The sequence below is a fragment of the Zonotrichia albicollis genome, chromosome 18 (assembly GCF_047830755.1).
Source record: "Zonotrichia albicollis isolate bZonAlb1 chromosome 18, bZonAlb1.hap1, whole genome shotgun sequence".
Lineage (NCBI taxonomy): Eukaryota > Metazoa > Chordata > Aves > Passeriformes > Passerellidae > Zonotrichia > Zonotrichia albicollis.
The window spans coordinates 7,050,890-7,064,641 of NC_133836.1; the positions used below are offsets into that span (position 1 = coordinate 7,050,890).

Below are 13,752 nucleotides of genomic sequence, written 5' to 3' on the forward strand. Positions count from 1 at the left end.
AGTCCAAGACCTCTCCTAGAGCTACATAAACTCCCAGTCTGAATCTCATAGCTGGGAGCAGCACATAATGATGTTATTTCACCTGAGAAGGTTTTTGAAAATTCTTTTTCCTCTCAACAATTAGAAAATCATGGAGAGCATCTTCTCATATTACAATACTCATTACTACACATGCCGTCTTTCTGTCTCATCCTCAACACTAATAAGCACAGGACCTAATTATCTCCATTTATAAATAACTTTCCTCATTCTATCTCTGTCCAACAATGTCTTGGCAGGCATCCTCAGCAGAAGATTTGAAATTATGTCCCTGCCAAAAACTATTGCTGCTGATGAATCACAGCACACACAATTGAAAGGCTGTGGTTGGTTTTATAAATATCTGGGCACATACATATCTATGCAAATGTATGTGTATATTTATGTGTGTGTGTAACAACTTGGAAATTGCTATAGGTATAGATCAGACAAAATGGCATTGTGGCTCTTCCTCTCTTCCAAATTATGTTACTGAACTTATTCCATCAAATTTCCACTGATGTATTCATGCATTTCCTAGGGAATTGTTAAGGACCCTCAGGTGAAAATCAGCCTGCTGCACTGAGCCAGTCTGAGCACCACATTAGTGTAAGTTATTCAAGTCACTAGTTGTAGGATTCAAGTGATTAATTTATCCTTAAGCCTAGGATTAGGCAGTCATGGAGCATCCAAGGAACTCAGCTTCAAAAATCAAGTAATGCCAACCGAGGCTAAGGAGAGCATTGCTTCCCCAACCCATGCAGGGGATTGCTAATAATAGTAGCAGAGTGTATATATATTTTTATACATATAGAACTGAACCAAAAGCAGAGAGCACACCCCAAGTCTCCTATGCCCAAAAAGGACTCTTTCCTTCCTTTGTGTCACAGTGCTGAAATGCAGTCCTGCAGCATCCAGGGCTTCAGAGATACATAAACAGAAGCTGTATAAATATCCCTAGAATTTGAGTACATATAATAAAAATATCATCTCAAAAAGAAATGAAAATATTCATAGAGAACCATATTAAAAATTCTGTTAAAATGAAGGAGAAATACAGTAAATTTCTATTATAGTGATTAATATGAAGGTTTTTGCATGTTTTTTAAAATGTAGCTATTTTGTTGTTCAATATAAGTGGAAACATTTTTTTTTGCTTTTACAGTTACATAAACTCATGTGACTTCTGTTTACACATGTACACACCTATTTTTTCCTATTCCCTAAATCAGGATGTGCTTTCCTGTGTTAAAATCTCAGGAATTAATAATTTCCATCTTATTCCTGCTCCTTGAGTGAAAGACCATACTAGAAAAGGAGGAATAATTTTGGGCCCTAATAGACATTATTCCTTCTTTGACAAGCTTTATGTGCTGTTAATCTGACAATGTAGATAAATGGATACGTACTTCTGTACAACACTAAAACGGACCCAAAAAAAGACAGAAATTAGTAACATTTTTCACATGGCAACACAGCAGCTCAGTCCTTGCCCTCAGGAGATGTAAAGCCTGGGTTCCTCAGCTGCCCACGACATGTCAATGGCTGTGGAACTCAGCTCTTGATGTGCTCTGTGCCTCACCAGCACATCAGTGTTCCGCCTTCTCGAGGTCACTCCCAAGCTACAGCCATTTCTTTTACTGCATTTCTGCTCAGTCATTTTGGATATTATTATCCATATGTACAACTGCTCCAAGAAGCACGCAGGGGAGAGCAGAACTGCTTAAGGCAATGAAGCATATGGTCTCTTGGAATGAGGATTGTGCTGTGTGGGTAATGTGCAGAGCTTTGGGTTATAGGGAAATATGCAGGGAGTCAATGGAAGGATCAAGGCAGAAATGTCTTTATCTGTTTACTAAAACAGCTTGCAAAATCAGCATGAAGTACCAAGATTATTGTCAAAAACATCCATCACAAACACCCAAAAACTTCCTCCTCAAGTACACTGCCTAAGTGATGCTTTCATTTGAGGCTAAATGTGCCCCAAACATGCCCTACTGCTCCAGGATACCTATGGGAGGCATCTGCCTGTCTTCAGCTCCAGAGCTGATTGCAGAACAGCAGGGCTTGAGCCTCTCACAAACACAACACATTTGTGAGTCAGGAAGTCACACCCCCATCCAAGATGGAGCAAAGAGGCAGAGAAAGACAAACAAGGCAGCAGGAATGTGCAGTGGAGTCAGAACTGCTGCCAGAATTCCTGAAGCCCATTCCTGTGCCTCACGTGCAGCCCGTGTTTGGAGAAGAACATCTGGCTGGTACCTCTGTCACTGTGAGTCACAGCTGGAAGCTGAGAAGCTCCCAACAACAGCAGTGCAAAGCATGTGAGTTCTGATGGAGGGGATTGTGGCCAACAACAGAGCAGTTTGTCTCCACTATGTCACAGTGTGCCCAAAAAATTAGTCATAACCAAGTACCACCTATTTATAACTACTTACTTCTCTGTTTGTAAGTCTCTTGTTTTAGGTATCTGTCAATGAGACAATAAGGGCTGATCCAAAGGCCAGATGGATCCATATAGGCTGCAAAAAATGGATTATGCTGTTACTCACTGAATTTACTCAGACACTGCAGTTTCTACAAGAGCTTTTCCTAAGAAAAAGTAGCATTGCTTGTATTTAAAACAGACCCTCAACAATCTTTTCACCATCTGTTCCAATGACTGTACAAGAGAAAAAGCTGACAGCAAAGCTGTATTCTGCTAAACCACCTGGGCCCATTACTAGAACCAGAATATAATGCAATTTTATGAGCTTCCACAGTCAGCTCTGACCCAAAGATCCCCATGTGCTCTGCTCCTGTGTAACTGAAAGAGGCTTTCAAGATATATAAGTGTGCAGCTGGCACACCAGGAGCCATCCACCTCATATCCATGGGAACAGTGAATGCAGGAGGAAACCACTGCCCAGGAGCCACTCCCCTGCACACTGCAGGAAAGGACAAGCCACAAGGCAGAAGAGCCCCCACTGCTGCTCCACCACTAATCCCAAATTCCTCCTTGCTGCCTGCCCCTCAAAAATGCCTCCATGAAGACTATCTCTGTTCTGTGGAGTAGGAACAGAAGTTCCATTAAAAATAGAGTTGATCCCAGAATGGGATGTGTTTCTGAAATTCCACTTTTCCCTTTGTGCTGTTGTGAGAAAAAAAAAGATGGCAAGTATTTTGTTTGCTCCAAGTCAGAGGCTTGAAGAAGTCCTAATGTCAATAAACTACAGCAGAGAGCAAATTCCTGTGGGTGCCACTCCTAATGGCATGTAAAGTACAATGAGGCACTATTAATGTTAAAGGAAAAACTACCACTGATTTCAGGGAAGTAAGATTTCAGCGTGAGCCAGACATGGCACTCATGAGCTTGATATGTTATTGTTATTCTGAAAACAGGAATTCTCATTTTAGGTGTTCATTTGGGCTATCAAATCTTATGATTTTGGTGCTGAAAGCCCTGCTTTGAGTCCTCACGGCTGACTGTGTGCAATGGTAAGGTTTATTGAAGCATGGTTTAGTTCCAAAACAACAGTGCCAACTGAAGGACAGTTCTTCACTTGTATGGAAGGCAACTTTTCCCTCAGAGAGTTCCAGGCATTGCCATTTCTCTGGCCAATCTCACATATCCTTCCCATTATTTCTTTCAGTTACCACTGAACTCAGTGGGAGGGTTTCACACACACACAGACAATGCTCAAATAAATCCTTGAAAATCCTGCTCTTACCCCATATTAAAGAGATAGACGCATAGTCCAAGCCCAAGTGGAGGCTGGAAGTTAAAAAGTGTGAAATAAACCTCAGAAAGCAGCACACAGCCTTTATGGCTTTTACATGGCAGATACTTCACCAAGTCTGCTGAAAGAAAGGTTTTTGAATTACTTATGTTCATAAAAGAATTTTATTTCAGAAAGGGGATATTTTTTAAAATAAAAGATTTACCCGTGGTTCTCCTTTTTTTTCTACAATGCAACTAAACCCCTAGAAAAGCTCCTGGTCTGGCAGAATCTGCTGCCTAAGCCATGTTGTGCACTTCTGCCATGTAGTCTGATCAAACTGGCCATGCCCACAAAGGCAGAAATTACTTCCATTAATGAGGAACAGATTGACAGAATATCTTAACACAGTCTAGAAATGTTATTAAACCTCAGCACTGCCCACAGTGCTCACTGTCCATCCCAGGCCAGGGGTATTCTACATCCAATATCAATGGACAGGCTATGTCAGTGCTTCATAAATTACTGCCTGAAAAATCCACACAGGGGATGGATGTGTAAAAGGTGAACAGGATGGCAACACAACTTCTAAGGCAAGTTGCTCTTACATATTCTCTACTTTTGCTCTTACATATTCTCTACTTTCTCCAAGCTTCCAGCACTGCCTCCCTTCTCTCTGAATATCCCTTAAAATGGTGTGTCTGTTTGCCAGTCTTCCACAGCCTGGAACATAACCAATTGCAGAAACACTATTTCCAGTCTACTTTATTTGCTTACATTTTTTTAAAGTAATTTTGGTTTTGTATTTTGGTGCTGCTACAACCATTTTTTTTCTATCAAGACAGATTTGTTCAATTTAAAATATATCAGATAGAGATACCTGTAACTAGTTTTACCTGACTCTATGTACACTGTTACATATACATTATATACATATAGGCATTATATATATACATATAAATATATACACATATATATAAGGCACTGTAAAATGCACCATCACTTCTCCAGGACTGTTTTAATCTGTAAAAGTAGATCATATTTCTTCAGATAATTTGAAATGTTTTTAAACATTTTAAAAATGTTTCAGGGTTAGAGATATCAGCTGTGAAATAAGCCTTATGTTAAATTTCAAGTAATTGTGACAAGATGAACAAAACCAATTTTGACGGTAATTCTAATCTATTTATTGTAAAACTGATTCTCTCTTTTTAAAAGACATATTCACCTGCATAAATAGTTTCCTTTGTCTCTCCTTATTATGCTCCAAAATGTGAACCTAAACTTGTCCTGCAGAATGAAAAATAGCAACAATGAAAAAATGAAACACAAACTCGGATAATTTACGTATTACTTATAGAGAGATTAAAGCTGAGATTGCTGTAAACCAAGATACCTTTAAATAAAATGTATTGAAACAGATCATGGCCTTATATAATCCTGCTTGATGTAGCCAACTCCATGGAGCCTGGTGATTAGAGTTTGGGCCATTTTATATAAAAGGTAATCTCTGCCACGTGAAGACACAACAGCACACAAATATGACTGGCATTTATAATGAACATGCTCCAATGGATCCTTGCTTAATGCAATTAGCCTATATATGCAAATTATGGCATCAGAAATCCTGCAGCAGCTGCAGGGCTTGGCAGCTGTGTGTGTTGTAAGACACTCTGACAGATCAAATGGACATATTTCCAAAGACTAGAAACACATAGACAGATGAAGACAGATTAAGAATTGCGCATGTTTGGGATTTCTAAACCCACATGACCTGGACAGAATGTATTCAACAAATACCAATATAAAAATTTTTCCAGTTACTCTGTGGCAGTGATTCAAAATTGTGCTGGACCACAGGATCCCTATTAACCCCACAACTTAAATAAACAGTACAGAAAACTTCATTGAGTGTTGTTTTATGGACCACTTGCTATGACCTCCCAAACATGATTCATTGGTCACAACTGGGAGACACTCTTTTTAAAGACTCACCATATCTCCTACTCTACCATAGGCATCTTGAAAATGAGATTTAATGTGCAGTCACTTCTTTTAACATTTTGTCAGTTTTGTCCTTTGCACTGGAACTGGCCTTTCCAGTTCTGCTCTTCCAGTTCAGGATTTGCACAAGTGGAAGTGAGAAATGGCAGAGCACCGTGAACCATCTCAGCAAACGAATGCAGCTGAGGCAGGAACAGACACTTGAAAATACTGAAGTGACCCAAAGGTTTAAAAAATATATATGTATTACGAGAGCCACAAAAAAGGTTACAGACAGAGCTCCACAAAGCCTGCACGGATACATTCCAACAATTCAAGGTGGCAGAACAGGTGAAATACAGACCATAAAAACGGTTCAACATTAACTTTCCAGACTGTCAGAGACAGAAAAGCTTGACCCCATCTTTCCCACACACACAAAAAAATATTGACTATATATATATCTCTCTATATATCTCTAGTCTGGACCACAGATATAGTCCAAAGAAAACCACATTGCAATTTCCATATTAGGCTTGTAGGAGAGTAGGCATCATCTGAGGAACGTCCACTGTCAGGCCCGGAGGGATCCTCGAGGGCCGAGCTGACACAACATCACGCTTGGTTAGAATGAGAACAGCAACACCCCACAGCTCATGTGCTGCACATGGAGACCAACACAGAGCTCTGTGCAACCCCCCGAGCTGCCTGAACCAAACTGAGTAAATACATTTGTTTTGCTTAATTAAAAAAAAAAAAAAAAGCAGATGTAAGATATTAGGGCAGTTCCTGCTATCACCTTCCTTAAAAATTCAAGACTTGAAGACTTCTTTAATGTACTTGCTTACAGACATGTTTTGAGACTGTATTAATGATCTTCAGGAAAATATGCCACCCTGAGGCTTTTTCCCTTGTTCACTTCAGGTTATGTCTGCATCCAGTTTTGACATGGGGGCCAAATGCTGGTTGTCTGTCAGTGCAGTATTTGGCCCGGAGTTTCAAAGTCTTTGCTATTCAGACTTTCCTATGAGGTCAACAAACAAAGTAGTAAAAAAAGAAAATATTAAGGCTTCAAGTAAAAATATTTTCTCTCTCTCCCACCCATGTAGTAAGGTACATTTAATTCCATAATACTCAATATATTATACAACTAAAGATATAGAGATCCAACTTTTCAAGGCAGAAAAGTACTACAATGAAAACCTGGAGGCTAAATGGGAGCATATGAACAGGGAACAAACAGATAATAAAATGCAATATGCAATGAAAACTGATGCGTAAACTAAAAAAACCTATTGCTCTTTTTTAAATAAGTAATACAATCCACAGCTACAATAAAAACATGTTGAAAATATTTAAGACTTTTGAAACATGAAATAAGCATGACAAAAATAAAAAAGCTACTTTACAGGATGTGTTAACTCGTGCTGGATTTTCATGGCTGATCCCCACCTACTATAAATTAGCATCAATTAAATGAGCTTTCATGGAGCCACACTAATTTATACAAGCTGAAGATTTGGCCTGCAGTGTCTTTAAAAACAGGGTATCTTGACAGAAGAACCTTACTGCTGATCTGTAAACTGCTTAAAGAACTATGCTTTAATATGGGCTGGATTCTGCTCAAAAATTAGATTTAATAAATAGGTCCCCAGTCCCACAACAGGAACTATGGAACAGACACTTACATTTATGAGTAAATAGCTGCAGGTTCAGTGCCTTGGATGGAAATGAGGCTGGATTTGCTGCATGCAATCTCCTGTTAACAGTTCTGCTTAGATTATTCTTTCAGAAAATCTGAATCATTTACTCCAGGCTATGTGCACTGAATTAAAAGCAAACCTCAAAAGGAAAAAAAAAAATACTTTGGTACCATTGTAAACCTATGAAAAAGTTGAATGTCTCTCAACTGTGGGCAAAACTACTCACAAAATACATAATCCTTACTGCTGAACCTGTACTGACACAGTGCATCCTTTTTTTCTCCCTTACCCCTTGTGAACTATGTCAAAATAACCCTGGATATTAGTGCTTTATACACACAATACTGTGTTTAGTCTTACTGAGAAATTCTCATGAACTAATGTAGTTAACTTCAAAGGCTCTTTGGCCCTTCAAGTTCCTCAGTAGCTTTTTCATTTATAAATGCAAGAGAAAGAACGATCAAAGTGGAGCATCACTGGGATGCAAATCTCAAATATTACATTGGTGCAAATTTTCAGCCTTGCTTGCATGAATTTCATGTACGTATTCAAAGATACATGATAAAATGTGCCCTTGTCTCACTCCCTAATCCCATGTGTTTCCTACCCCCTCTTTTTCAGGGCTTACATATGGCATACATGATACTTTAAAAACAAGTAATTTTGTGATACTCTATGCACCAGAGTGAATTCCAGTCCTTAAAGAAGTACTGCATCTTCCTGAGGAGTTAACATCAGGGTAGACTGCAGACTAGTAACAGTTAAAGGTGGAAGAAATCTGTAAGGCCATCTGGTCTACCCCTTGTCCCTACAGACTCACCTCTCACAGAGATTTTTTAATGACTTGTCCAAATACAGTTTGACTGTCCTAAACAGTTTGTCCAAAATTCTGCTTGGAAGACAATTCACTGCTCCTTCCTCTCCATCTTTTCTGCCCCATTCTAAATGTAGAGCATTGGTTACCAGTGACAACCCTTGGATTTACCTTTGGTTTTGCAACTTTTAAGTAACATATTTGTAAAATTATGATTCTCAATTTCCACGTCATTCCTTAGCCAGTGGCATGTTTTAGCCCTTTAAATCTTCTCATTAGCCAGCCCATCCAGTTCTTTAATATATATTGCTCCATCTGTACCTGATCCAGTTTACCAGCATCCTTCTGGCACCATGGTGCCTCCAACTAAAGACAATGTTCTACATGCCAGTGAGCAAATCTGCACAGAAACACTATTGCTTCTCTGCTCTGCAATATCCCTACACCAGGCATTTAAAATATCACCAAGGCAATAAAATGCACACTGATTTCTACTTCACTCTCTCAGAACTTTAGCCTATTGCAGATGCATTGCTTTCCATGTTTCTTCCTTCAGGCAACATAGAGCGTTACACAGAGAGATGATTAACTTTCTTATGTTCTCTTCAACCTTTGTCTCCAAAAAATAATGTGATATACAAGGGACATAATAACCATGTATTGCAGCAGATGTCAAGATTCATCAAATCAAAATATAAATTGTAACCAGGCAAAATTAAGGTCAATATTTGCCTTCTGGAATAATTAACCTCAACATACATGAAAACAAATAAGATATTATTAACACATTCTGAATTGCTACCAAATACCTGGAGAGCTTTCCATTATAGTCAAGGGCTGAAAAGGATTTAACCCCTTGAAACGAATATCCTGAAAAATGGTGGATTTAGATCTCTAATCAAAACTATTCACCAAGAGAACCAGGTGGGAAGTCAAGGTCTTGTATGCTGACTGGCTCAGTGATAAATAATAATTTTTAGTGACTTTGGCAACAGTCGCTCAGGATATTCTTAATTGCACACATGATCTGGCAAGTTAGCATTGGTCCAGATCTCAGTACTTTTGACTTCTGAGGTGGTAACTGAATGGTAAGGAAAAGGAGATAAAGAATAGAGAAATAAAAATCCATTTGTCCCACAATTAGCTTTGCCAGAGTCCTCATATTTTTGACAAAAGTAATGCACCCCTTTCTTGTTTTTTACGGTAAAGTTGTCTTTAAATCCAACAAAGTAAATGTTTTGTTTTCTGGAGACAGGAAAAAGAAACCTCAGAATGTTAAATAGATTTGATTGATATTATTTTAAAAAGTTGTTCCCCAGGGGGGAAAAAACCCAAATTGAAAATCCTTTGTCTAACAGTATTGAAGACCAGAGGGAATGTGCTAGTAATTAGGCAGACAGAAAATTTATATCCTTTAGATGCACGCTTGGCTCAGTTACACACACTGTAAATTCGACAGCTTATGATAACCTTGCTGCGGGATTACACTGACGGCACCAGGGCGAGGCAGTAAACTCTGTTATTGCCTAAATCCAACAGGTAAGGAGGGTGCAGGGAAAGCAGCTGATGGCTGTTTAAAATGTGTTTCCATTTGAACATTTCTCATCTGCTTGGTTCTGTTGCTGGGTCAGAGAAGCCTTTCAAACCCAGCGGGAGCAGGAGGTCAGAGTGGCAGATCCTCGCCGGTGTTGCAGTCCTTTTCCATGGAGACAAACACGCGCACACACACACACACAACTTCACACACAGGGAGGCCAACGGCAGGCAGGGAGAAGCTGTTGCTATCCCTTCTCCTGCCCCCATCCGGGACCAGGGAGGCTTTTAAAGAAGACATGGTGTCTGCAGCCCAAGTGACCTTGCCTTGCTCCTTCCCAGGAGGAGGAACCTGAGCTGCAGCGCCCGGGGGACGAGGAGAAGCTCCTGCCCAGTGCAGGAACCCCACTTTCCATGTCAGCAGGAAAACAGCAGCCGGTCCTCTGGCTCCTGCAGACACCTTGCTGGCCAGAAGAACTGGGAAGGGGCATGGGAGAACTGACTGATCCTGGCTGACTGAACTGTTTCACAGCACAAGTGCTACACAACAGAGTGGTTGGACAGACACGTGCACAACGGCTTCAGCGCTCTCTTGCAGGAAGGAATTCCGCTCCGTGTGGTCTTAGGTCGTAGCCAGTTCCTGCCTGTCAGTTCAGGAAGAGTCTGATAGACTGTACAATTTTATTATTCCCTCAAGAATAAGGCTGCAGCTGGTTTTTGGCCAAAAGAGAAAGATGAAAACAGAACAAACCCAAAACAAGAAAAGGAGAGTGGCCGACTGCTGCTGCTCCTTCTTTGTTGTTGTTTGAGTCTTCACAGTGCTCCTAGCTTCATGGCTGGCTGAGTGGATGGCTCTTTGTTTTTAATTCATTTTATTTTACACTGAAATTTCATAGGTTGTTCCACCAACTCCAGACACCTTCTTAACATTAGAGTGTCTAGCAGGGCTGACTGGTGTCCCCTGGGAACTTGATGTTGAGCCCAACCTGGCTATTCCTTTTGGCTGTCCATTTATTTTACTGTGAGGTGTCTTCAACTGCATGTCATCCCTGCATCGAAAGAAATATCAAAAGATGCAATATTAGTGACAAAGTGTGATACAGAATAGCTTCATTCAGAATAAACAATTACCCCTGTCATCTTGAGTTCCCAGCATTGCAAAATATTCAAGCCTGGGAGCAAGCTGGTTGAAGCCAGTGCATTTGATGAAAAGCCACTGAAATGAGAGAATTAATTTGGCCATTAGGTTAGTGGACCACGCCTGAGTAATATTTGTTAATTTAATTACTTGCTTAAATGCTTTGTTGTTCCAAACTAATTGCATAGGCATTTGTAGGATGCAGGAGAGTTTAACTGTTACCACTGCTCACCACTGACCTTAAGCCAAACTGTGTTTTAAAAGCAGAAACAAATTCTCAGAAAAAACATTTCCCAGTTAAATATCCAGGTAAACAAAACTTTGTTGCTCATCTCTGAAACAACTTGTTTGCACTTAACTTCAGGAGGTCTACAATAATAGTTCTCCCACATTTCAGTACGTTTTCCAGAACTGTTGGATAACAGGAGGGAGAAACCTGGGATCTAAACCAGAGGCCAGCACAGCACAGTAAGTACCAGAGACAAAGGAAACAGATATTTCTGAAGAGCTGCCCTCAAGGTCCCAACTAAGCTGAAATACTTCATCCTCAGTAGGATCATGATCTCTTGCAAGCTCCATGGTTTCCAGAAGGAAAACAGAAGCCTGTGCAGAATCTGCAGCTGAGCATCTTGCTCAGGTGGCAGTTACTGAGGCTTTCAGCACAGCAAATCCTTTCTCTCCATGTTTTCTCACAGAAAGGAAGGAAGCAGAAAGGCCTTAAGGTAATATCATGAACCACTGTGCTTTTATCAGCAGTTATTTAGTACGGACACTCAACACTACTAAATACAGGACTGGCCTCAGCGTGTTTCCCTCAGTGGAGGGTATGATGCACAAATAGGATCCCAGCTCTGACTCTGTACCCACACAGTGTCTGGGTCAGCTTCCCTTCAGGCTGCAAAGTAGAACAGTTTGTGCCTTTTGTGCCTAAGGAGAGGAATAATCTGCCTCACACCTTGGAAATAATTCCCCAGTTCAGCTATGACATCGTTTCACTATGAATTTACAGCAAAAGTGACCACCTGCAGTTCAAGGTACAGCAGAAGTGCAAACATTTTGTCATGATGAGGTTGCTGTGGGGGTTGACAGAACTGAAGAGCGCCCACAAACCTCCCACCATCATGGCCCACAGCAAACACCTCCTCAGGGTGTGCCTCCAGCGCAGCTCCAGCTCCAGCCCTTGTTCACAAGCAGATTCCCAGTGCTCTCAGCCCCTCAAGCAGTACATACCTCTGTGCTCCCACTGACTGCACCTCTGTGATTTCCACAGTGTTTACAAACGACACAGCCTTCGGGCCTCCGTAAGAGGGTGACCTAGGCATCCCTGTGGGGGACGATGGGACCTGGTGGCCTGGGGATTTGTAGGAGCCATTGCTCACCCTGCCCTGTAGTGCTTGATGGGACTGCACGTTATTATTGGCTAAATCAGCTTGCAGAGAGGTTGTGGAAGTCCTTGGGGCTCTTGTCATTGCACTTGAGAGTGAAGACACTGAGGACTGCAGTATAGGGTTCCTTGTGCTAAAGCTGGTGGCAGCCATCAGATTGTCCCTGGATCCGTATCTCATGGCCATGCTGCGCGGGTCTTCCGAGAGCGTGCTCACTTGCTGCAGGCTGTAGGAGCTGGGCGTGTCATAGACACCTGAGTCTGCAAACACCGAGTCAGGGTGCGAGTGGAGGAGCTTCTCCCTCTCTTCCATCTCTTTCCTCTCCTGGATGGATGCCATAATTGTCTTGGAGAGGTTATCGTAGCGCACTGGGGAGGGCTCTCGCTGATGCGGGGCCGGGCTGCCCAGCACTGGGCTGAAGCTCTGCGGGGGCTGGCGCTGCAGCTCGCTGCCCCGCAGGTGGCACATTTTGGCTGACAAGTACGGGGAGTGGTACCCAACAGAGCTGACTGCAGAATGGGCAATGCACTTCCTCCCCGAGGGAGACATGGGGTTCAGCAAACTGTCATAGGAAAGACTCCCATTTCTATTTGACAGGGAATTGGGAGAAAAGATGCTTTTGTAAGGGGTAGAAGCCGCTCCTTCGGACTTTATTGGATGAAGGGGCACTTTGTCTGTCCCTCTCCTGCCAGCAGATTTCAGGCTCAGGGATCGTGAATTGATGGCAAAGGAATCTATCTGGAGTGGGGAAGACTGGTAGGTCTTGTGGAGGGAGCTCTTCCGGTAGCTGGGGATGTCCAAGCTGGGTTCAGACTGGTAATCAAGGCTCCTGCCATCCTCTTCTATCAGAGCCCCCTGACTGTGTCCCTCCTGCAAGGTGATCTAAAACAAAGGTGAGTATGAGAAACAGAAACCAGTGACATAAGTACAGGTTTTATCTCTTGGTGAATGCATGGGAAGGACAGAGCTGAAGGTCTTCCCTCTGACTGTCAGCCCAGGTTCATTACAAGAAAATCTCCTGACTCCTGTTCAACATATGGATTAGCACCTTAGAACCAAGGAGGAGTTGCTAAATAATATTGACAGTAAAAAGCAAGTTAATACATGGACACTGAATGAGACCCAAGCTGAGACTCAAGTCTCAGTCAAGGTAAATCAGATTGTTATCTGATAATACTGCCCTTGGAAAAAGCACTGCACTTCACATTTTCTACAAATAGCTCTTGAGCTGAGGGATGTCTGGACTTGTGTGCAGAGACAGAAATATTTTGAGCTTCATTTCAACACACTGGGGACCAGCATACTCTTATCCACTCTGCACTATGAATATTCAGTAATTCTGAACTTCTGGTCATAGGTCTTCAAAATTAGGCACTTAACCTTAATTAAAGCAGAGAGGCTCCTTCCCACCATTTAGACAATGAAATGAAGCATTTTCTCTTTGTTATTGCCTGTGTAGGAGAAAGGGGCCACATCAGAA

The 13,752-nt window shown here is 41.6% G+C and overlaps 1 protein-coding gene across 5 annotated transcripts in view; it reads right to left on the reverse strand.

Annotated features, from left to right (window-relative positions):
• Positions 1–5,947: 5,947 nt before the first annotated feature.
• The window catches only part of ZDHHC8 (zDHHC palmitoyltransferase 8), a 110,228-nt gene continuing 102,423 nt past the window's right edge, over positions 5,948–13,752 (reverse strand). For 2 of the 5 annotated variants that reach the window (XM_074554164.1, XM_074554166.1), the window contains 2 exons: positions 12,118–13,154; positions 5,948–10,798 (listed from right to left, as the gene is read on the reverse strand). In XM_074554164.1, the coding sequence (XP_074410265.1) occupies positions 10,627–10,798; positions 12,118–13,154 (1,209 nt within the window). In that variant the 3' untranslated portion in view covers positions 5,948–10,626. The remainder of the gene's footprint in view (positions 10,799–12,117; positions 13,155–13,752) is intronic. The other 3 variants (XR_012583064.1, XR_012583062.1, XR_012583063.1) reach the window with 3 other exon arrangements.